At 33.1% G+C, this 25,024-nt stretch overlaps 3 protein-coding genes and 1 long non-coding RNA gene across 5 annotated transcripts; 3 read left to right on the top strand and 1 right to left on the bottom strand.

The window, feature by feature from the left end:
* The first annotated feature begins 140 nt into the window (after positions 1 to 140).
* On the top strand, positions 141 to 4,594 carry LOC137931279 (esterase FE4-like). Its single transcript, XM_068774711.1, has 3 exons — positions 141 to 266; positions 690 to 1,984; positions 4,398 to 4,594. The coding sequence occupies exons 2-3, from the start codon at positions 852 to 854 to the stop codon at positions 4,576 to 4,578; spliced, it is 1,314 nt and encodes a 437-aa protein (XP_068630812.1). The 5' UTR covers positions 141 to 266; positions 690 to 851; the 3' UTR covers positions 4,579 to 4,594.
* Positions 4,595 to 6,700: 2,106 nt separating this feature from the next.
* On the top strand, positions 6,701 to 12,246 carry LOC137930878 (esterase FE4-like). The gene is given in 5 exon segments (XM_068774221.1): positions 6,701 to 6,801; positions 7,322 to 7,453; positions 7,862 to 9,061; positions 9,064 to 9,173; positions 12,042 to 12,246. Coding segments are annotated over 5 exon segments (1,704 nt in total). The 5' UTR covers positions 6,701 to 6,720; the 3' UTR covers positions 12,223 to 12,246.
* A 1,431-nt stretch (positions 12,247 to 13,677) lies between these two features.
* Positions 13,678 to 18,814, top strand: LOC137930782 (esterase FE4-like). 2 transcript variants are annotated; one of them, XM_068774074.1, is made up of 4 exons: positions 13,678 to 13,713; positions 14,410 to 14,541; positions 16,609 to 17,909; positions 18,591 to 18,814. In XM_068774074.1, exons 1-4 carry the CDS (start codon positions 13,702 to 13,704, stop codon positions 18,760 to 18,762), a joined length of 1,617 nt encoding a protein of 538 aa, XP_068630175.1. In that variant the 5' UTR covers positions 13,678 to 13,701; the 3' UTR covers positions 18,763 to 18,814. The 2 variants fall into 2 exon arrangements, with proteins under 2 accessions (XP_068630175.1, XP_068630174.1); XM_068774073.1 differs by having other exon boundaries at positions 13,678 to 13,800.
* Positions 18,815 to 21,630: 2,816 nt separating this feature from the next.
* LOC137931272 (uncharacterized) lies at positions 21,631 to 24,288 on the bottom strand. Its single transcript, XR_011108949.1, has 3 exons — positions 24,177 to 24,288; positions 23,036 to 23,112; positions 21,631 to 22,150 (listed from the first exon to the last, which is right to left on the bottom strand). It is a non-coding gene; the product is annotated as an uncharacterized lncRNA (long non-coding RNA).
* Positions 24,289 to 25,024: the final 736 nt, after the last annotated feature.

The raw sequence follows: 25,024 nt of genomic DNA, 5'->3' as shown, positions 1-25,024 counted from the left end.
AGTGTTGACACCTATAACTAATCTACCTGTATATTGCTAATAAGAATTGTTGACCTTATGCCATGAAACACCCCAGAGACAACATTTACATGAACTATGAAAATTAAACAATCTTTTATTTTTAAATATTTTAGCAAAACCCTATAGTCGCTGTAAGGGAAGGAAAATTAAGAGGATCAGTGCTGACTCTCCTCGATGGCTCGTCATACTATAGTTTCAAAGGCATACCGTATGCTCATCCCCCCATTGGGGAGCTAAGATTCAAGGTAAGCTGCAGTAACAATAAGATTCCAAGTAAAAGCCAAGTGCAAATAGAATATAAACTATTATTTAAATTAAGTAAGAAAAGGACCAATATATAGCTACTTCTGCCAATGTAGTAGTAGTCGTGCAATAAAGTGCACCGCCCGCCAGCCCGCTGATAAATGCGCATGCGGCAAACAATGCGAATGACCCAACTACCACCGTTAAAACACTCAACACGTGCATAGTTAAGGCGGACGCGGGCGATTTTGCTGGACGCGGGCAGCACAAGAACGGTCATCGTGTAAATCTTTGAGTCACTTGCAGTCAGCGTCCTTCGGCTAAAAAAAAGAAAAAGAAATCTATTTCTAAAATATACAGACGGCAAACTTCTCGTAGATACGTGTAGTTGTAAAACTAAATTAATGAACTACGCTTTTTTACAGGCTCCTCTTCCACCTCTTCCATGGAAAGGCGTTCGTGACGCGACTGACCATGGTCCAGTTTGCCCACAATACGACACATCTGCACTTGTTGAAGGCAGCGAAAACTGCTTGTTTCTCAATGTATACACCAAATCTCTCAACCCCGAAGCCAAAATTCCTGTTATGGTGTACATACACGGCGGCAGCTACAGCTATGGTTCAGGCAATAATGATACTTACGGTCCACATTTTCTATTGCAACATGATGTAATTCTTGTAACAATTAATTATCGGCTGGAAGTACTTGGATTTTTATGTCTAGATACACCAGAGGTTCCAGGTAATGCTGGTATGAAAGATCAAGTAGCTGCGTTACGGTGGGTGAAAAATAACATAGCTCATTTTGGAGGTGATCCTAACAGTATTACGATTTTCGGCGAAAGTTCCGGCGCATGTTCAGTCACGCATCACATGCTATCGCCGATGTCCAGAGGTTTGTTCCATAAAGTGATCGCACAGAGCGGTACCAGTGTACATGACTGGGCTATCGGTGGGGATTCGATACAGAGAGCGTTCAGAGCCGGCAGAGTTTTAGGCAAACATACAACTGATACAAAAGAGTTATTAAACTTTTTGCGAAGCGTAAAACCAATTCAGTTAGCGAATCTTACAGAAAGAACATTAAGTTTTGATGAGAGATACAGAGGATTACCGGAGACTTTCGTTCCAGTGATTGAAACGAAATTTGACGGAGTCCAGGCATTTCTTGATGAGGATCCCGTTGAAATGTTCGCAAACGGTGATGTGTACAAGGTACCGGTAATGGTTGGTTATAATTCAGCTGAAGGACTTTTGATTGTAAGTGATCAAGTGACCAAATTGGATTTCTACAATCAACACCCTTCATACTACGTTCCGAGGGAAATCGCTGAAAGAGTTTCGGAGGAGAAATTAAAAGAATACGGAAATAGAATAAAGAATTTCTATGTAGGACATAGTAACATAACAAAAGAAGAACCGCAGTTGATAGAAAAGATGCAGAGCGATATCAATTTCGTTTACAACACCCACAGGTTCGCGCACCTGTACAGCTCGACTGGAGGATCATTATATATGTATAGATTTAATTACGACACAGCCTTAAATGTAATAAAAATATATTCCGAGTACTCTTTCCTAAAAGGAGCCAGTCACGCTGATGATCTTTTCTATATATTCTTTAACCTTTACAACGAAAAACTTTATAAGGAACGAGAGGATTTAAAAAAGATAATAGATGACGTGACAAAATTGTGGACCAACTTTGCAAAGACAGGGTAAGTTATTTTTAGTTATTAAATATTACTAATTTAAGTTTTCTTAAGTTACAAGACGAAGAAGTTTTCTTAAGACACAGTAATATTTAAAAGAACTTAATATTTATAAAGGACGAAATCCTCAATTTAAAATTCGAATTCCTCCATTAAAATATTGTCATTACTTTATATATACTGACAATTGATAAATTACTTATTTACTTCGTTACTATTCGCAGAAATTTTACTATATTATCTTGTTCACCTTGAACTCTTTAGTTTGAGATGAATGTCCGACTTTTAAGTATTTATGACAAAAGATTGTCCTGTCTGTGTTGATAAGGAAAGACTTATCCATCCTTATAAACCTGTTCAAGTGTCGCCTTTATTGAGAAATTAAACATAAAAATAACAGGCGTTCATAAAATAAATCAATAGAACATATAAAAATGTTTAATCTGCAATTAAAACAAAGAAATTTTGTTTCTTATGCACATGTTGTTTTATTTCCATAAATCAAAGTTAAGCAGGTAAGATAGTAAATAATATAAATAATAATAGCTAATCAAATAAAATTTAAATAAAAATAAATTAAAACAAAGGACCTTTCAACATCACTTGTAACGCCATTACACTGTACAAGATTATTTCAATCATGACGGAAAATTTGGATGTGAAATGAATGATGTGGATCAGTGTTTCCTAACGTGGGGTCCACGCCCCACAGGTGGACACTTTGATTGTTAAGGGAGGCAATTCGAAAATAGACAACACAAGCTTAACCGTTTTGCTTTAATATAAAAATAATGTATGTTACATGGGGGGGGGGGGCTTAAGCAGCGACTTGATTAAATAATTTAGCAACTAATATATAATTGAGTATTCCAAATTGTATTGTTAATGTATATAAATTTTAGCTGTATTTAGAAGAGAAAATTGTGTAAGAAAAATTGTAAAAAATTATAAAACGCTGTCGTGCCTCGCAGCTGGGAGAAGAAAGATCCGTATCAAATAGCGGCAACCTTCTCCAAACTGTCTGCGTTTAGTTTAAGCCAATAATAAATATTGTAAAAAAAACACTAGCGATTCAAATTAGAATTAATAAAAAAAACATAGGGGGGCGTAAAAATTTTAGAAAGGCTCTGGTGGGGCATGGCACAAATAGGAAACACTGATGTAGATGATATCAATGTGAAGTTATCTTAATCGTCACTTCAGCTGTATGATGCCCACTGCTGGGCATAAGCCTCCTCTATAGATTTTCTAAATTCCCAAAGACCAGTTGAAAGCGTCCTGCGTTCAATTTCCTAAGACCTTAGCAAAGTTATTTTCTTACTACTTTAGTCTGCGGTTTGACAAAAACATATTTTTTAAAAGTCAAACCAATGCGGTGCGAAAAGAAAAGCAAAGATTTTTTATGAGCCCAATAGAAAGAATCTCGGAGTGTATAAAAAAAGTTTATTGTTTTTCAGTGATATCTAAATTTAAAAACATGTGTAGATATATTTTTTTTTAATTATAACGAAATATACTTCGATTTAAAAAATAATAATATTAGATTTTTTTAATTTACAACGATCTTCGCATCAAAAATCTGTTTGATAACATTATATAAAATTTAAAAATAAGACGCAGACATGTCTGTCCATATTCAACAAGTAAATAATATACCCATTGGATTTTTCTCAACGTTTTCCAACTGACTTAATGAGATATAACAAAGGATACTTTCACAAAGGCAATTACAATAGTCACAAACACTGTTTGACGCACCGATTCATAAAATTTCAGACTGAGATCATCTTAAGGAAAACATATTACAGTACCCGGCGATTAATATTACACATCGAACATTGGAAAGAGACAATCGGCTAATTTCGGCTTTGTAGAGCATTATCTCTGCCCCACACTACCTGTGTGACGTTTTGTCAGTCGTGCGACAGAGATAACGCTCTACGAAGTTGAAATTAGCCGACTGTCTCTTTCCAAAGGTCGATGTGCAATATTTATCGCCGGGTATTGTACTGTAGATATATATATATATATATATATATATATATATATATATATATATATATATATATATGCATAATTATATATATGCATAATTATATAAGGCAGTAGCCATTATTATATTTATAGAAGGTGTTTTAATCGTGATTATTTTCCTTTTCGATTTGATTTTACTTTTTTATTTTATTTCTTTTATAATATCAACTTATACCACCTATTAATTTACCTCTGCACTGACCAAACCAAACGGTTAACTGGCAGAGAATGCATTTAGTTCGCCGTTATAAATAAATTGTATAAAAATTTGTTTTAAATTTAATTAAAATAAAATATGATTTTGGAAGACTCTAAAAGAAATAATGTGTCCGCATTAGATGAATATTTGTCAATGATAAAAAACTAATGTTGACTATTGTTACAGAAATCCGACTCCGGATAACAGTATGGGTGTGAAATGGGAACTCTTTACTCCAAGCGGAAAGAAATATTTGAAGTTAGAAGACAACATGGCAGTGGACAGATACGCGGAGAGGGATCGTGTGAAATTCTGGAATCGAATATACAAAGAGGCTGATGTCCCTTACATTGTCAACAACAATTAATTCGTTTAATGTTAAATAATAACACTCATTTCATTAATGTAGATTTTTATTTATTTCCCACATAACCGTTCCTCGCATATAATTTCATTCGTGTACTATCAAAACTTCTAGTTTTAAGTAAGTCTTCACAAGTATACGGGTCTACCGATTTTACTAGCACATATGGTTATTGTTTTAAATCAGTTTTGGATCCTTCGTGCTTTGATTTATCAACTTCGATCTATCTATTATCTCTGTCGATAGTGTTGATGTTAGCTCGAAGAGCTTTTACAACTTCATTAGAACATAAGGGTCCTTGAACTTACAAAAAATTATAACTGGAAAGACTTATTCCATTTGCACGATGACATTCGCATGAAGGCAGCAGCTCTTATAAGTGTAAGTGTGTAGAGTCATGAATGTGTGTGTGCAGTTTGGAATGGCAGTATGAACCACTCGACAATCTAGGGTAGGATACAGATTCTTACTCGGATTGCCCTCGCTGTTTAGGGGGTCGCCCCAGGAAAGGAATCAGATTGTACAGTACTTGACGTCTTTTGCATCGCACGCATTTGTGTGCGTTGTATCGCAGATACTTCAACTTGGAAGGTTTTTAATCTGAAACAATAATAATAAATTAATACACTTTTTTGCACAAGTACATTTCAGATAGATTTATAGTAACATAAAGTATAGTTGTCGGTCTGATGACTAGAGGCAATTTGTAATAGACGTATAGTATTATGGCAATTGAAAAGGAATATTAATATTCAATTGCTATTATTATCTATTGAGTATATTATATATAATACATATATTAATATATTAAATATGTAAAAATACGACTCTCATACTGGTCCTTTTTAACAACCTCACAGCTGCTCAACGAGCCATGGAGAAGGTAATGTTTTCTCTAAGAGATAGACTCATGAATAAAGAGATCATAGCACAGTAGATCGGCAATATGAAGGTATAAGGTCACTTAGAGCAGATGGTCGCTCGGGGTCGTAAGATTCTGGAGTATAGACAACGTGACAAAAATATCCCAAAGCAGAGAAACACACTTTGACAATTGACACACACCCAAGTCGGTAGACAAGATCTTACTGAGTTAGGTTCACGATAGCTCACCGTCTACGAGGCTCAGGGACTAAAGAGCGAGGCGGTCATCGTTGTTCCTCGAACAACAGGATATCTTTCTCGGGCTGTATAACAGTGTCCATCATACGGAGGTAGCAATATCAAGTCACAGGAACTCATGCGTGTGTTACACGGACGAGACTCAAGATGCGATCGCAAGGTTGATCATTAAAGACCGCATGGATACTAGCGTACAACCGGAGGATGGTAATATGGAGTAGGGATGAGGAAGTGGTCGCACGAACCGTAATGTTAAAAACGACATTGTTAGGGCGACATAAAAACAAACAAACAAGACGCTACCTTATAGATAAAAAAAATTAAAAACAATAGCAATTACTTTAGGATCAAATATTTTAAGGCTTAAGTTAGAAAATAGATCAAGAGGAGACTAGAATAACTTAGTAAAGATTGTGACATGCAGAAACGTGAGAAAAAAAATCGGTAATATTAACTGTTACTGTAAAAACAAGGGCACGGACACGAATGTCAGTGGTATAAAGGTTCAATAAATAAATAAAGATATTTCTACTAAATAACTAAAAAACTTTGTAAGAAAAAAAAATTGTTAAATTTTATTTAATTTAAAAACAGTTTAAGTTTTAATTTATGAAATAATATAAGAAGAGATTAGATTAGTTAAACTTTGTAAACACTGGCAAGCAAAAATGCGAGCAAAAAAAATACGGAAATATTAAATGCAATTGCAAGAATATAAAAACAGATTCCACTATTTGTGGTATAAGATTAATTAAAAAACACAATTAATAAGAGTTCTGTTAAAAGTTCCAATGTTGAATAAATTAATTTTAACTTTTATATAACAAATTAAATTTAAAAAACCATCTAATATCGATAGTTTTAATTGTTATTAATATTATCGACGCTTAAACTAATTTCTGGTAGCCCTAGACCGTTGCCACATGTGATTCATGTTACACACGTAAGTATATTCAGGAGGAAACTTTAGAATTCTGTCATTGCGGCATCAGCCGCAGACCTGTATCGTGTAATTCATTCAATATGGAATCTATAACTATTTTTACCTTATTATTCACATGTTTATCAGTGTATTGTTGTGGACAGCAAGTAGATATAGACGCAGTAAGTATAGATTTATTTATTAGTGTGAATAAATAGTTTCTTTCAGCGTTAAGTACGTATATAATTAAAATATCCATTGTCTGATTAAAAAGTATATCTGGCACATACACGAAAACATATTTTTTAAAATTTTTGCCTATTTGTCTGTTTGTTCCGGCTTATCTCTGAAATGGCTGTACCGATTTTGACGGGACTTATACTGGCAAGTAACAGATGTGATAAGATGTAACTAAGGCTATTATTTATTTAAGAAAAATTATTTAACGAAAATAAAGAAACTGTATAAACTCAATATTTTTTCCATAAATTCCTCGAAGAAGAAGCCACGGGCACAGCTAGTCATAAATAAATAATCCACTTAGTCTGCTTCTGTTGTAAATCACATCATAGAGCTTCTTAAGTCAGACCGTATTTGGTTATCACAACCCAATAACTACAACAAATTTTTTTTCTAAATATTTTGGTGAGGGTATTGTGTGTTTGAGATGAATTAGATGATAGTTTATTTTATCGTTTTTAGAACAATCCTATTGTAACTGTTAGAGAGGGAAAATTGAGAGGAACAGTCGCGACTTTATTGGACGGTTCTTCTTACTACAGTTTCAAAGGAGTTCCTTATGCTCTTCCGCCATTCGGAGAATTGAGATTTCAGGTAATTAATATTTTGACTAGCACTTTCCGTTTTTAGATCTGTTAAATAAAGGCTCTAAACCCTTCTATAACGACGATATATTCCTGTTATAACTTCGACATTGTTTATTTCCACTTTTTATTATTACTTTACTCATAATATAGCTTTATTTCAAGTCTACTATCTATAAAATAAAGAGAAGAAACAAATCCTTTTATTAAATCTTTTAATAAAATGAATGGAATCATGAAAATGATTTAACCATATGTAAACATAATTTAAATATTTTCACAAGACTAAACTTTTTTTGTTTTTTAAAATGTTCATGTTTTGTTTTTCAAAAATCGAATCATGTTATAAATCAAAGGTCTTTTAAAAATCTATGTTTATCTATCAAGTAACATCAAAATTTAATTTTTTTCTTTAAAGGCACCATTACCGCCAAAGCCGTGGAAAGGTATAAGGAATGCCACCGAGCATGGTCCCGTTTGCACCCAATACGATTTATCGATATCACAAATCGTTGAAGGAAGTGAAGATTGCTTATTCGTAAACATATACACGAAGTCATTGGATATCAATGCAAAAATTCCAGTCATGGTCTTCATACACGGAGGTAGTTATAGTTTCAACTCCGGAAACTCGCAAACATTCAGTCCGGACTTGTTTTTAAGGCACGACGTTATATTGGTAACAATGAATTATCGACTTGAACTCCTGGGATACCTATCTCTAGATATACCCGAGGTTCCTGGTAACGCAGGTATGAAGGATCAAGTCGCTGCATTAAAATGGGTTAAAGAAAACATTGCACAGTTTGGAGGCGACCTTAATAGTATCACCCTTTTCGGAGAGAGCTCCGGGGGAAGTTCAGTAACCTCCCACCTCCTCTCTCCGATGTCCAAAGGTCTATTCCACAAAGCAATTGTTGAAAGTGGAACATGTATTCAGGACTGGGCAAACGACAGGAACGCTAAAGAAAGAGCTTTTAGAGCGGGAAAACTTTTAGGCAAAGAAACCAATGATACAGAGGAACTACTGCAATATTTAAGAAGTCTCAAGCCAACTTTACTTACAAACCTCGCGCAGAAAACAATGACAACTGAAGAAATGTACAGAGGATTACCTGATTATTTCGTTCCGGTTGTAGAGAAAAAGTTCAAAGGTGTAAAGGCTTTCATAGATAAGGAACCAGTAGAAATACTAGCTAAAGGCAGAACTAACAAAGTTCCTCTTATGATCGGTTACAATTCGGCAGAGGGTATAACTTTACTTACGTTTTTACAACCAAAACTGGACTTCTATAACCAAAACCCATCCTATCATGTACAAAGAGAAGTAGCTGAGAAGGTTACGAAAGAAAAATTGAAGGAATTTGGAGATAGAGTGAAACGTGTTTACTTGGATAATAAAAACTTGACGATGGACGATCCACAAACAATTGAACGTCTAGGCAGTGACATACATTTCTTCTACAATACTCATCGATTCGCTCACCTATACAGCAAGTCGGGAAATCCAGTTTACATGTACAGATTCAATTATGACACAGATTTAAATATTTTAAAGAAATATTCAGGCTTTGCGCATTTGAAGGGCGCGAGTCATGGCGACGAACTATTTGTATTTTTTTCTATTTGTTTTACAACTTTTTGAATAAGAAACCTTACGATGAGCAGGAAAAACTAAGAGAATTGGCGCTTAAGATGACAACATTGTGGACTAATTTTGCTAAAACTGGGTAAGTTATGTCTTTCATAATGTAACAGACTTTTTTTTTCTATTCGAAAATATAACTCTTTATATCTATTACTGTCATAACAAACACAGCACAGCAGTTATTATAGATAGGCTCATAGAACTCACTAGAAAAGACTAGCTCACAAAACAATCCGTCTATACAAGGTGATTGGCTATGGTTGTAAAAGTTTTATGTGGTAAAAATATTATTTATTTAAACACTTTTATACATTTTATATATAACGCCAAACTTAATGCCGAAGGCAGTTAATATCATAAAATGAAAAAGTAAAATCAAGTTGAGATGGAAAATAATCACATAATAACACCTTATATAAATATATTAATCGCTACTACATTATATAATTGTGTATAAATATATTTAAATATTTATTACTCATTTGCTAGGCTACACATTGACTCCTATAAAGATTTTATCACTATTTTCAATCACCTTTATGATTACTCTGAAAAATGTAACATTTTTTTTTCATTTAAATGTAACTTCATTTTGGATCACGATTTGTATCATACAATAATAGCAAATGTTATACATTCACCCCTTTAAAGCTGTTACACATATAACCAAGCAACTTGTCAGTCGTTTGTATAAAATTCGTCTGGTTAAATATATTCGCTTATCACTTACGTGATTGCTGTCTTATCAATAAAGTTTAATTAGGGTCATACGTCCATCGGTAATTCCTAATTACATATTAATGAGTTACCTCAATACATTTACATGAATCTAAGAGAAATATAAGGAAAATAGCAAGTTTTTTTTAATACAAATATTTTTATAATTTTAAACATCATTTAAATATCGTATTTTTAATCTCTATTTCTCTTGGCCAGACCATAACTTCGGTACGACTTTATCAGTATCTTTTTTTAGTTATCTCATACTTTGTAGACACCGTTTTAAAATAATCGACAACGATATTTGCCCATATGACGGCTCCACAGTACAGACTTTTCATCACTTACCTAGACACTGCTCCCGATTCGAATCCGAAAGACGTAATCACGTGACCTTGTGAAAACCATACATCCGTTCAACTTAACGGACCTCCTCAAGAAAAGATCTACGGCGGAATCATTTGATGAGTTCGCCCGACACATTGTCCTAAACCTCAAGGCATTTAACGGTCTGTAGCGCTTGGGCAGCGACTTAAAATAAAATAATGTGCAAAAATAATGTATAATTGAGTAAAACTTCCAAAATTGTAATGTTTATATGTATAAATTTTAACCGTATTTACCCATAACAAAAATTGTATATAACGATTAAAAGCTGTCGTGACTTGCAGCTGGGAGAAAAAAGATCCGTATCAAATAGCGGCAACCCTCTTCCAACTGTCTGTGCTTAGTGAAAGCGGAAAAAATATTGTAAAAAAACACTAACGAGAAAAATTTGTATTAAATACTTTGTAGATATATGACTATATGTACATGTAGTATATGTAGAGATATGACTAAAATAATAATCAAGTTACTTAACAATTATCAAAAACTAGTATAGCTTTTAATAATGGTAGTTTGTCAGTGCACGCACTACTGGCCCGTTGGTATATTTTGAACTCAAACTATTTTCTTATCTCACATTTAATCAATTAAGTGTCATTTTGAAATATGTTACTCGATTTTTTTTAGTGCGACAAGCCTATACCTTCCAGCTGTAGTCTGTTGAGACATCTAGTTAATAATCAATACATACAGACAGTCAAACAGTACATCACACATTTTTTTATTGTTCAGAATTGAACCTGAATATCTGGAGCAATATTTCCAATATAACCTTGAAAACATTATAAAAACAAATGACAATATAAAAATTACTGTAGTTTTCCTCATAGTAGTATGACACGTACAAGGAAAACGCGTGAAAACCGTCTATGAGATTATACCGTTTGGTAATTTTTTGAGTCACAGATATTAGTAAACAAGACTATATGAGCAATTAATAAATGATGATACGTCAGTTGAATATACCCAGACATTACAAGAATAATAAATTCCTTGCACAATTAAAATTAACGAAATATATTTCTGAACGCAATACATAACCTACAAATGATATATTGAACCTTGCCATAAATATTTTTATATTAAAAAAAACATGTTTTTATTGCACGTAACATTTATTACTACTACACTGTGTTAGTTTAATACATTAACATAAAACCATTAAAACACATATATTCGAATTGGTCTACTTTGGTTACAATACAGTCTTTCATACGTTGAGGCCAGTTAATAATAGCAGCACGCAGTGTTTTATGGGAAAATTCTTCACCGCCAATCGTAAGGATTATTGTAGTCTCCAAATTTTCATAGCCAGTCTTCAGCTCTGATGAAGTCCGGAAAGTTCGTTACCAATTAGGATTGGGTGGATGGAGCCTTATAAACCGAAGCCGTGTCTAGCTGAAAAGAACATTATTGATAATTGAACATGGTATTGTTAAGGAGCGTAACTCCTCAAGAATAGTGTCTACACTTCAACCAATGTTTTGCCCTCTGATAAATTCTGACTAATGCAGCTATTAAACAATAATATTAATTTGCAGCGCATGAATCAAACGCTCGAAATTCAAACCGAACTGTCAAATTTGTAGTTTCAGTTGTGGCGTGACCAATGCAACTAGGGCTGTGATATGTGTACATATTACTTTACATATTATTTATAATGTTGCCATTGTAAAGTCAATTCTGTTTATTTTGCATATATTTCTTATTCATCATCATCATCATTTTAGGCGTAAGACGTACACTGATGGTGTTCCTGTGGGCGAATCTCCAACGCTGTACTATCCAATCCGTTATTTTCATCCAGAACATTGATCTTTTTTCATTAATAATATCGTTACAGGAATCCAACACCAGATATAAGCTTGGGTGCAAAATGGCTGCCTTACACTCGATCAGGTAAAGAATTCTTCAAGATTGAAGACAATATGGCGATGGGAAAATACGCAAATAGAGAAAGAATGCAGTTCTGGAATGAGATATACAAAGAAGCAGGCGTTCCATACATCGATGACCACTGTTAATTGTTGATGCTATTAAATAAATCGATCAAAAATTGATTTTCATTGATTAAAATGTTAAATTTTATTTTTTTTTTGTATGTAGATTTTATTTATAAACTTAATAAACCGCATATTACCTTTACGCCTTTTTCAAAAGTGCAACCAATTAAAACGTATCAATAAAGTTTTTATCAACTTATTATATGCTGTATTTAATTTTTTTTACACCAATCTGTAGCTGTCACACTGGAAGCTTTACATGTTACCTTCAAAATTAGTGTTTTCCAACGAGGATCTCACGTCCTACAGGGAGTCAATTTTACTGTAAGTTTGGCAATTCGAAATTGTATACCTTCCATAGGGGGGGGGGGGGGGAGGACAGAAGAATTTAATCATTATAGCACTGTGGAACAAAGACTTAAGATATTGCTGTCTTACTCAACCAACCAATATTTTTATATTATATAATAATGTGCCTTCCTAATTCCCGGGAGTTTCAAATAATTTCGCCTTACGTTTTGATCACAGATAACATTTATTCGAATTAGTTGACACCCGTGCCTTTGTCTCTGTTGTAATAAAAAGTGCATATGATTTAAATTAACCAGCTTTACTATTTTATTTTACTGAATTTTGGACTTCAATTAAAATATATTAACTATTTCGTATTTTCTAGTCATATGAAAATTTATTTCAATATTAATTTCAACATTGTGTCCAAGACAAAATTACATTTTTATTTATAGGCTCGATTATGAGATTTCCGCAACAACAAAGAAGAAAACTGGTAAAAATTGAGTACTTACTTGATTTGTTTAGATTATGCAAATAAAATGGGATCTAGGTATAAATACACAATTATTGCAAAATATTGCGCTAGCTATCAGATAACTTGTATTTCTTAGACTCCTGATTGACGTGTAAGCTGTCTGGAAGATGGTGTAAACATTCAACGTCCTGTCCTGGAAAAACAATATCGCGAGTGAAATCCGAAAAACGGGATCGGAAAGTAATGTCGTTTCTGTCGACATATTTTACAGAAAAACATTGATTTTTACCACTATGGCATTGATTTTGTATATTAGATGGCAGAAAGTTGTTAATAATGAAGGTGAATATATTGTTGATTAGAAATAAAAACTTGTTAAAAATGTAGTCGTGTGAATTTAATTTAATAATGATCATAGAGTCAGGTCTTATTTAGGCTTTAGGGGAATCGCTGCTCACCATAGTTAGAAATATAATCCCAAAATCGGCTTTAATTATGTTTAACACATGTATTGAAATACAACAATATTATTTTAAACTTTAAAGAAGTCTTCGAGAATTGAAACTTCGATACCGTCCGTTACTCGTGTATTATAATATCAAAACATTACACTATTATTGTATAATACTATTTGACAACCCTACGACTACAGCACTGCGCATAAAAGCGTACACGACGCAGCGAAGAATTCAGAGCAGAGAGTTCGCTCGCCTGAACAAGTTGAAAATAACATGAACAAGATGGTGAGTTGTATACTCCCTGTATTAGGTGTTTTTCTCATATGTTTAGTAACAGGATGCATGTCTAGCGGAAAATTTAGGAGAAACACTGTAAGTTGCTTACTGATTATTCCTTTAGTTATTTAATGCGTCTATCATTGCGATGACATAACTTGTTTTAAAGAAACGGTTTTCCTATCTTTATTGACCTAAAATAATTTCAAACAGAGTAAGTATATAACATTTTTAATTTTAATAACTTTAAGAAAGGTTTTTTTTTTATTAAATCTATTTCTCTATTTAATAATTCAGATTCTGTGATTTTATTGATAATTATAAATACGCTTTATTGTTTATATTCATGTTTAAAGTTGGGATTATCTATGAAATAAATTTTGTTTTTTTTTTTTTGGAATTCGAAATATGAAATATTTTAATTTGTGACATTCACGTCGAAGTAACAAGTTCATAGCTTTTTGATCATCAATCTCTTCTCCTCTCGTTGTCACATTACGTTACACAAAAAAATAAGATTTTTTTGGTAACAAAGAAATGTAAATAAAATTCCTATATCCATGAGATTCTTTAAAATTCTGAAAGCGAGAAGATTGGAACCTTGTTCATTTCCCTTTGGCACACTAGGCTCTCCATCACCCGGTTCAAAATGAATATTTTTTTAAACCTCTAATCTAAAATTTCAATAAATATTTCACATTTCAGGTCGATCCAATTGTGACCATAAAAGATGGCAAGCTGAAAGGTGTTGTAGCAACACTTCTAGATGGATCTCCTTATTACAGTTTCAAGGGAATTCCGTATGCGCAGGCGCCGACAGGGAATGCTAGATTTAAGGTAAATTCTCAAATATTTTCAAATTTTCTTATCAGAAGTGTTTTGGATACATTTATTTTAACCTTCAACACATCCTGGCTCTTTGCCGATTACAAGACATGTATATATATATATATATATATATATACATGTCATTATCTACTATATATATATATATATATATATATATATATATATATAGTAGATAATGACATAATGTAAATGAATTTATTATCGTTAGTTATATATTTGCAAGTATGTTCGAAAGTATGTTTTGTTATTTTACATTAGTAAACATTAAGGTACTTACTCCTAAATAAAAGAACCTTGAGAGTAGTGCTGTTTCCTATTATAATTGAAATAAAAGGCTATTGTAAATAAACATATTTTTAATAGTTTATATCAACTATCTTTAGTAAGCAATTAATGTATAAAAAGACCACCTTTACAAGGAGAACATGTTCGACATCCCGTATTTTTACCTCGTATCTGATATAGCATCAAAATTTTTCCTCATATCTTACAACATGATTTAATATAGCAGTAACATTTTGCCAGTTTCCTTATGCATTTATTGCTGTTATATTTTGAAAAGAAGGGAGTTTTTGCATGTGGGTTGTCTTGTTACCATACGAGTAAATAAACCAATTTTTTTACAGATTTAATTCAAATTATTCGTTCTAAATTCTGATAGCAACTACGATCAATGCTCTAAACAAATTCATAAATATTAAAAATTATTATTATAATATTTAGTAAAATAAAAATTGTGTGATACTCAAAACAATCTATATTGCCAGACCACCATTACCTAAAAAGCCTGTTTCCCATTTTACTCACAATTACTCAAGGTTTGAAATAGATTGTTTAAGGCAACGAATAAATCTATAGCGTTTAAATAAATACTGGAACAATAGAGTAGTTAAAATTGGATAATGATACTTTTAAAACCTTAGGACTCGATGTAGGTCCCGTATCCTGATTGAAATAAGACATGTCAAGTTGCACAATGTCGTCATAAAGTCAACTTTAGTACTTAAATAGCATGAAATGCTATAACAGAATGCTTGTATTGGCAAAGTTACTATTTGTACACCTGTTGGCAGTTAGTAATTTTGAGATAACACCTTTTATTTTCTACTGTTTTAATTTTTTGTTATTTTTTGGATCGTATTATCTATAAGGCATTCGAATCCGGCAGCTTCACACCCAAAATAATAATTTATATTTCCAGTCATCTATTTAATGTGTCTCCATTTTTGATCGGAATTACACTACATTCAGGTAAATTGTTTGATAAATCCACTAAAATAAGCAAAAGGTTTGAAAAATATATTAAAATATTAATGAAGTCGATGAAATTAAACGATAACAGGCCATAATTTACATTTCCTTTTTGGATTCTTGTTCGGAAGCAATGCGATCGGTAAAAACTAAAAATGTTTCACACACATTGAAACACAATAGAATAACATACTTCCATGCATCATTACTTTCAAAACTTGTCTCCATTTTTAATCAGAGTGATTCTAGTTTGCAATAAGTTTTTAAATTAATCCATCGAACGAAAAATGGTTTAAAAATAAACATTGAAATATTAATGAAGTAGATGATATTACATGTCAACACTCAAAATACACCTTACATTTTCACACGCTATTACCTAAAAAACTTATTTCCGTTTTTTTTTTATTGTAATCACCAAATTTTAATGGGTTTTTTAATGAACTCACCAAGCAAATTGAAAGTGTAAAAATATATACGTACGCAAATATGTATAAATTTGATAAAAGTAGGCAATAAAAGTTGAAAAAATAACTTACTTTCGTAGGCACAATTGGCTACAAAACTTGTTTCCGTTTTAATTGAAATAACTATATTTTAATGGGTTTTTTTGATGAATTCACCTAACAAATAAAGTGTTAAAATATATACGTACGCAAATATATATAAATTGGATAAAAGTAGACGATAAAACTTGAAAGAATAACTTACCTTTGTAGGCACCATTACCCATAATACTTGTTTCATTCAAACATTTTTGTTCGCGAAGATTTTTCATTTTATAATGTTTTTGATGAATTCCAGGCACCATTGCCAACAAAACCTTGGAACGGAGTCCGCGATGCAACCCAACATGGTCCTATCTGCACCCAGTACGATTTGTCTATATCAAAGTTGATTGAAGGCAGTGAGGAATGTCTCTTCGTAAATGTCTACACCAAATCCTTGAACGCTGAATCAAAAATGCCCGTAATGGTATTCATACATGGCGGCAGTTACAGTTATAATTCCGGCAATTCGGAGACTTTCAGTCCAGACTTGCTTCTCCGTCACGATGTGATTTTAGTCACGATGAATTATCGATTAGAACTGCTTGGATATCTCTGCCTTGATACTCCGGAGGTACCTGGTAATGCAGGTATGAAAGACCAATCGGCCGCTTTGCTATGGGTAAAAAAGAACATTGCCAAATTCGGCGGAGACCCTGATAACATCACAATCTTCGGAGAAAGCTCAGGTGCCAGCTCTGTTACATCGCATATGCTCTCACCAATGTCTAGAGGTTTATTCAACAAAGTCATCGCACAAAGCGGAACAACTATCCACGATTGGGCAATCGACAGGAATGCGAAAAAGAGAGCTTTCCGCGCGGGAAAGCTCCTTGGTATCGAAACAAACGACACCGATGAGCTTTTGGCGTATTTACGCAGTCTAAATGCAACACTTCTGACAAATCTTGCCCAAAAGACGATGACTTTCGACGAAACGTACCGAGGGCTTCCTGATTATTTTATACCAGTTGTGGAAAAGAAGTTTGAGGGAGTCGAAGCGTTTTTGGACGAAGAACCGCTCGATTTACTAGTCAAAGGCAAAGTTGCACCAGTACCACTAATGATCGGATATAATTCTGCTGAAGATTTAGTATTGATCGATTATTTAATCGAAAAACTGGACGTATATAACAGAGAACCTTCTTATTTCATTACAAAAGAGCTAGCAGAGACTGTTGACAATGAAACATTAAAGAAATTTGGGGAAAGATTACGACAGTTTTACGTAGGAGGAAGAAATCTAACTAAAGACGACCCAGAAATAATCGAACGAATCGGTAGCGATATTCACTTCTTCTATAACAGTCACCGTTTCGCCAACTTCCACAGCGCATGGTGCCATCCTGTATACATGTACAGGTTCAACTACGACACGGAGCTTAATATCATAAAGAACTTTACCGCGTACGCCCATCTGAAAGGCGCGAGCCACGCTGACGAACTTTTCTACATGTTTTACAACTTTTTAAACAAGAAACCTTACGACGAACACGCGCGGCTGAGAGAATTAGCGCTAAAAGTGACTACACTTTGGACGAACTTCGCTAAAACAGGGTAAGTGAATATTTATACAGGATGATTGGTTTCATGTGTTATTGCTTCATAGGTGAATGAGTAGCTCATACTGTACATGGTACAACTTATTCAAAAATCATTGATTTCATGAATAAATAACGTAATGATGCCGTAATAAGAAAAAGCGTATTCAGAATTCGATTTATTGCTAGGCAAGTTACATAAAACCAAGACTTCTTTTTAAAAAAAGTATACAAGAACATAACTTATTCTATTGTTTAACTTATCTAGGAGTCGAATTGGGGACTCTGAGAGTCTGAGCTAGTGCTCTGGTGAGCAGCTATTCCCCCGGAGCCTTACCTAGAACTGACGCTCTGACCATCCGATGTCCCTCACGTTTTTGAGTTCCTAAGAAGAGACGACGGATGTTTACGTGTTTCTTGCCTAGTATTCGCATTATTCTATAATAAGCCCGTTTCACTCGGTTTCTATATTCAAATTATAATCCGGAGCTATTCATTTTTAGTTCACGCCACAGATGTTTATCACTGAACTAGAAAAATACAGATTTCAGGGGGCTAAATTATTTTCCTTACAAAAAAATTTAATGCCAATATACATGGTATTACAAGTACCATGTATGTATTATATTTGAGATTGGTTGAATTCCAAGTAATTCTCATTGTAGTGCAGTTTATGTAACCAGTTATTTTTCCACAGGAACCCTACGCCTGATTGCAGCCTAGGAGTTGATTGGTTACCATACACTTTAATCGGCAAAGAATATTTGAAAATAGAAGATGACATGAAAATGGGAAATTACGCTGACATAAAACGCATGATGTTCTGGAACGAGTTGTACAAAGAAGCTGGAGTTCCACATATAGCCTAATATAGAATACAATCTACACATGTACCGAGAACAAATAGTATATAGGACTTAAATAATCATTACTGCAATAAAAACTTATATGTATAGCTACAATTTTTTATTTTTATTTAAATTGTTTAATTTCAATAAAAACAGTCAATTATCAATAAAAAAGTATAATGCATGTTTTTCTTTTTAATTATCAACATTTGTGCCCAAAAATAATTTCTAAAGAATTTTTAATGTATATAGAAAAAGTCCTAAATAGAATAAAGCGTAGCAACTACTGCAATGATTCAATAAGGTATAAAAAAATTTACTAGATTTTAAAATTAAAATCAACTCCATGTCAATGATTGTAGCAAATGTCAATGGTTTTTAAATTATTAGGAAAATAGTGTTTTATATGTTATCTCCCTTTCCCCTTATATTTCTTAAACCAATACACAATGTTAATATAATCTGTACCCAATATTATTAATCTAGTCAAGTTTCATAAATCCGAGACTTCTTTTTTTCAAAGTTATAAAGAATTTATTTTATTCTATCGTTTAAATTATTGTCGATTTGGGAACTCTGTGAGGCTAACCTATCTCTCACGTACTTTAGTTGAGTTTCTTGAAAGGATCGTCAGATGTTTACAATGTCTTACAGACAGCTTATTTCACAAAGTAAAGTCTAAGAAATTAATATAACTTCTTACCTAGTTTGCACATTATTCTGTAATAAGCCGTCTGCTCAGATCAGGGCTGCGATCTGTCAAGTGAACACGTTATTTTCGAGTCTCTGTTATATTTGCAAGAAAGCGGTGAATAAAAGAACGTCCACAAGACCGCGTCCCAATCCAACAGCATCTGAGTGGACTCGGTCTCGGTCCAGCTTTTCACAGGCCACGGTCAGTTCTCCGAGTAACTTCACCAGTTCGAGCTCAGTAAAAACCCTCCAGTAAATAATAAAGAACTGACACAAAAATTACAATACATTGGAACATTCAATGCACGATCTATAGCATCCTCAAGATACATAGTACTCATCAATTCAATATAAAAAATAAACGACATTCTTGGTTTAACCGAAGTCAGATGAATGGCTTGTAGCATCGAAGAACTTAAAGATTTTATATATGTTTTAAAAGAGGGACTTTTCTGAAAGAGTTGCAATACTCCTATTGCAATTTGAAGAGGTAATTTTAATTATCCAAGTATAGGCCACCAACTGAAAAAGACTCAAACAAATAAATTCTACAACACTCTAGAACAGTGATTCCCAAAGTGGTCTATATCGACCCCTAGGGGTCTATGACAACCTGCAAGGGGTCTACGTCAGCGAAAAAAGTTTAAGGGTCCATGAAATGAAAATGGGGGTCCACGAAAGTGGATCTCGACACATACACTGATAGTACCTATTTACTTACATCATACTATCTTATAATATCATATAACATTTACATTATTTACAAAAGTACCAATGAAGTAAAAAAATTAGGACTGGACATCATTAGCAGAGGAGATTTAAGATTAACCCTTACAAAATTGACGCCAAATGTTGATAATTAATTATTAAAGCATCAGGTTCATCCTCCTCACTAAAAATATTGATTTATTGCTTATGTTATTTTATTTATAGTTTAATTTATATTAATTAAATGTTACGTATATATTTACATAATAGATACAAATTTTATTTTGAGTAGTTTTAATTTAAATTCAATTAATAAATGTATAAATTAACATGTGTTTTTACTTTAAGTTTTTAACACTAAACTTCACAACAGTTAGAAATTTAAAGGAAATCAATATCAGGTAAGTAGGCGGTCTACCCAACACGGAAAAACATGGCAAGGGGTCTACGACACAAAAAAGTTTCGGGAACTCAGCTCTAGATGCACAGTCCCTGATTGGTGAAAACCTACTAGTAATTGGAGACTTTAATGCGAAAGTGGGTCTGGCAAAACCAAACGAAGATATGATTTTAGGAAAATTCGGCTACGGAACACGAAATGAACGAACAGATAAACTTATAGACACAAACTATCTGTAATGAACACCCATTTCAAAATAAGACAAAATCGCAAATAGACGTGGATCTCACCAAACGGTAAAACAAAGAATAAAGTTGAAAACGTCCTAGCAAGCCAACCAAATAATATAAGGAATCTTGAAGTTCTAAATGGTTTAGATCACAGCGCTGATCATAGACTACTCAGAGTAACTTTTATCTTATACAACAGTAAAAAATGAAAAACATCTTTAAGCCACCTTCATCAACATTTAAAATAGAATGGGAGTCTGAACTCGGAGGTGATCAGAACGATGTTTCTGGCGGTGCTCGAGCCGAATATTTTGCAGCGAGTGTATGGGCGCCGGCGACTAGGAAGCTGCTGGTACGCAGGCAGTTGGACGCGACTTCACTCAGAAGATCGCGAGGATCCATAGGACCGCGTTCTTGAACTCGGCCCTTATTCTTGCCGGGCTGCTTCCTCTGGACCTTCGGTAGCTGGTAATTCTGTTCTGACAGTCAACAAACACATTAATTGCTTTTGGTTTCTTTCATTCCTTCATCGCATGCTAATTCGGGGTTTACTGTCAGTGGAGCAAATTGTACATATGTACATGTATATTATAACTGTGACATTTTTCCACAGGTACGAGTTTTATACTAAAAATAACCTACGGTCATTGAGGTTGAATTGTCTACTATCCACACTCCCTGCATCAACCTGCTGTCCACCAGTCCTGAGAAATCCTGCAGCTGCTAACAACTACCATCAGGGGAACACTGAGCTACAGTGTAAAATCAGACCGGGCCTTCTGCCCACTACCCTTTTGATATACATATATTTTTCTTCTGTTGCTAAGTTTGCTGTTTTCTGTTCACCTTCCAGAACCTACAGCTTAATATGGTACAATATATATTAAAAGTAAATGTGTAATGTTATTAAACTATACCTTTGTGAACCACCATAGTAAAAGCTTGAATATTGACCTCCCCCTAGGTTTTTAGTAAGTCTTATTGGAAGCGGCATTCAAAGCCTTCTGGTGACTTTAAGGTTGTCTGTTCATCTTGCAGGTGAACGTCCTGTGCTGAACATGGGTTATGGTCTCCACTCCAGAACCCCAAGGCACCGGCAGCCAATGTAAATTCACACCAAGTTAAAGTTCTATTTGAAGCTTTATTTAAAAATTGCCAATTACCTTCAAAGGTACTTCAGAATAAATTTTAAAATGTTTTCTTGCATCATGAATTGTATATTACATTCCAGATTTTGGCAAGTTTGACATCCTCTTTTTTAAGCAATCCTCTTCTCTTTTTGATTTGTTAAGATTGTAGTTGTTTAAATAGTGTTCCCACACTTTAACCATTTCTAACTCTTTCCTTATACTCCATTTCCAAATTCATTTGTTCTGTCCTGAAAAAGTAGTTTTTTGATATTAAGATATCATTTGTTACAAAAAGAATAATAAATATTGAAATTGCTATTGGAGTGAGAACAAAATCTTATCCAGCGATTCTGTTAGAAGGATTTGGTATGTCTATACTCAATGATGGTTTATTTCAAGCCATATCAAAACCCTACATTGAGACCGCTAAGCTGGTCAAAGACATTGTGACGGTCTCCCAGCAGTGAATCTCAAAATTTCTGAGTAGAGACATTTATGTTTCTATTGGGTTGGCATGCCTATTAAAGATAAACAATATGATATTGTAATACTCAGTTTAAAATAATATTGATATACAAGATTTCAAAATAATAACTATTCTCTAAAAACATATTAGGAGGACCAGAAGTAATGTCCTTTCTGCACATGTCAATATTTGTCGTAAAAATGTAGTAGTGTGAATTTAACTTAAGAAATCAACATTACTTTCCAGTACTCCTAATACTAACATCACCTGAGGATGCCCCGTGGAGAGGTGAAACACACATAGAATAGATTACCGGTGGTAGTTGTGTTTCCCATTGTTTACCGCACGCACATTAATCAGCCAGCTGGCGGGCGTTGCACTTCATTGCACAACTACTGCTTCATAGCAGAAGCTAGCTAGCTAGCTAGCTATATATTAGTCCCTTTCTTAGCTACAATCAGAAATTTCAGTCCTCTACTATCAGACTACTGCTGGTACAACCATATGTGTTTATAACAGAAATAGCTTATGTTGACGTATGTCAAAAGTAAACACATTTGTAGAAGAGAAGAGTTTGTTCCATAATTATGCATATGGTGTTATAAAATTGATTTTTAAAATAAACACTTACACAAACAAATAACAATCTTAATATAAATATTATTACCTTTCTATTTGTACCACAACATGTCCATTATACCTGCAGAGAGCATATGTGTTGACAGTTACGTTATAGAGCTGCATCTGAAAAAGTTAAAAACAATTTTTATTTTCTTAATCATTTAATTTTCAAAATTTTAAACTTGACCAGTAAGAATAAAATTAATTCATACAAAGAATACTTAAATTGACAATTGTATAACATAAACAATTCTAAAAATTTTTGGTCATACAGTTAGATGCTTTTTAAAATCAAATGCAACTGGCATTTAGGTTCTTTATTAGGCCCATTATTTTCCTATCCCTCTTTGAAAAAAAAATGTCTCACCAACACTTTATTTTAAGTAGCTTTTAGCTTGCCAACTTATACATTATAGTGTTTGTCTCGTAAAAATAAAATAATCTGATTGTAATTCACTAGGCTGGGGTGTATATTTAATATCAAATGTATGTCAAACATTATTCAGTTATGTTTCCTATCCTATCCTAAACAAAATACCATGAAAAAGCCATTTAGATATCCAGTTCTATAGTGATATTTATTTTAATTATAATATCTTAAAGCTTTTATATCTATAACAAATCATTTTCTTTGATATATAGAGCTTGTATATTCAGATACATATTTACTTACAGTGTGAGTTACACAAATTTACTTATAGTTGAGTCTGAGGGTAGATCTTTTGGTTAATTTATCTATCAGAGACCGAATAAAGATACTTAAAAATTTTTAAGCCAATATACTACCATAGTAGTGCAATTATATTCATTACACTTTATAAATTATTTTTTACTCATTTTGAAATAAGAAAATATACCTGTATATAAGAAATAACATTATTGTTAGGAATTGTACATATTGTACGCGAAAACATCGTACTGCAGGACTATGCCCAGAGTGGGCATTTTTCGCGAAATTTGATTTTCAGTTTTACTTAATATTTTAATATTTTATTCATGATAGTTCTATTGACATACAATTCACAAATTGTATGCTACTCTCTAGTACTAGTGGACCAATAGCGATTTAATATGCTATCCTACTATAATATAGAAAATTGAATATACGAACGATTATCACATTTTAAAAGCCTAATGTGTTGCAACCTATTAAATAATAACAATAAACAATACATGTATATACTGACCTTTCTTGATAGGTCGATGTCTTTTTATTTCCGTAAAAGTTTATTGATTCTGTGCTTGTTAACAAAAAAAAAAATAATTGATAAAAATATAAAAATAAAAAAGAATTTTATTTTTAACGTATATTAAACCGTCAGGTCAAACACTGTGACATTGACGTTTATGGTGATGTAGTGTTCTTGCTCCATAATGCTGGTCAATAGAGCCACAATACTTTTGGTCAAATTTATTGAATTCAAGCTATTTTAATTCGATTGCTGATATGTGGCCTCGGGTGTGTGTATAAAGTGGCCGCTGCCGTTGAGTTAGGGTCGTGTAAATTATAAAAAATCTTTGTGTATATGTGAACATACATTCCTCAATCACTTCTACTCACCAAACGTATCGTATATTTCATCAAAGGAAGATCAGATTCGTTATCGGGCGGTAACTCGCCTCCGATTGCTAATCGCGTATAGACATTAGGTTTAGACCAGTTTTATTAAATTTAAAGACACAATTTTGTCTTATTAATTATGCTTATAACTTAATTTTCTTTAAGTAATACTTTATACCAAATACTTTTTAATTAGACTAAATGAATGTTATGTTGTTCATAATTCTTTTTCATATTCATCAACTAGGTTCAAAAACCTTTGTTATAGTGCTGTGAAAAGCTAGAAGATGGCGCTTAATCCGTTTTACGTTCTCAAAAATTAAACTAGTAATTGTATAGTTTTCAATCGGTATATAATGACTACATTTTATGTCAATGTACAGAAAAAATACAATTCCTTATTCATTAATATACATTTTATCTTGTAAAATAATATAGCGGGTTAATATTATTTTTTGCGGTATAAGTGGACTG

Source organism: Battus philenor, unplaced genomic scaffold (assembly GCF_028537555.1).
Source record: "Battus philenor isolate CCGP_79_NKW_IND1 unplaced genomic scaffold, ilBatPhil1.0.hap1 SCAF_7, whole genome shotgun sequence".
NCBI classification, from domain to species: domain Eukaryota; kingdom Metazoa; phylum Arthropoda; class Insecta; order Lepidoptera; family Papilionidae; genus Battus; species Battus philenor.
The sequence above is the reverse complement of the archived record's forward strand: the minus strand, read 5'-3'. Positions and strand labels throughout refer to the sequence as shown.

What these genes read in the sequence shown, in the direction of transcription:
- LOC137931279 (XM_068774711.1), top strand. Translation starts at nt 852, where the DNA reads ATGGTGTACATACACGGCGGCAGCTACAGCTATGGTTCAGGCAATAAT. An exon ending in ACCAACTTTGCAAAGACAGG is followed by an intron (nt 1,985 to 4,397) that starts GTAAGTTATTTT and finishes CTATTGTTACAG; the next exon opens with AAATCCGACTCCGGATAACA.
- LOC137930782 (XM_068774073.1), top strand. Translation starts at nt 13,702, where the DNA reads ATGAACAAGATGGTGAGTTGTATACTCCCTGTATTAGGTGTTTTTCTC. An exon ending in GAAAATTTAGGAGAAACACT is followed by an intron (nt 13,801 to 14,409) that starts GTAAGTTGCTTA and finishes TTCACATTTCAG; the next exon opens with GTCGATCCAATTGTGACCAT. An exon ending in CAGGGAATGCTAGATTTAAG is followed by an intron (nt 14,542 to 16,608) that starts GTAAATTCTCAA and finishes GATGAATTCCAG; the next exon opens with GCACCATTGCCAACAAAACC.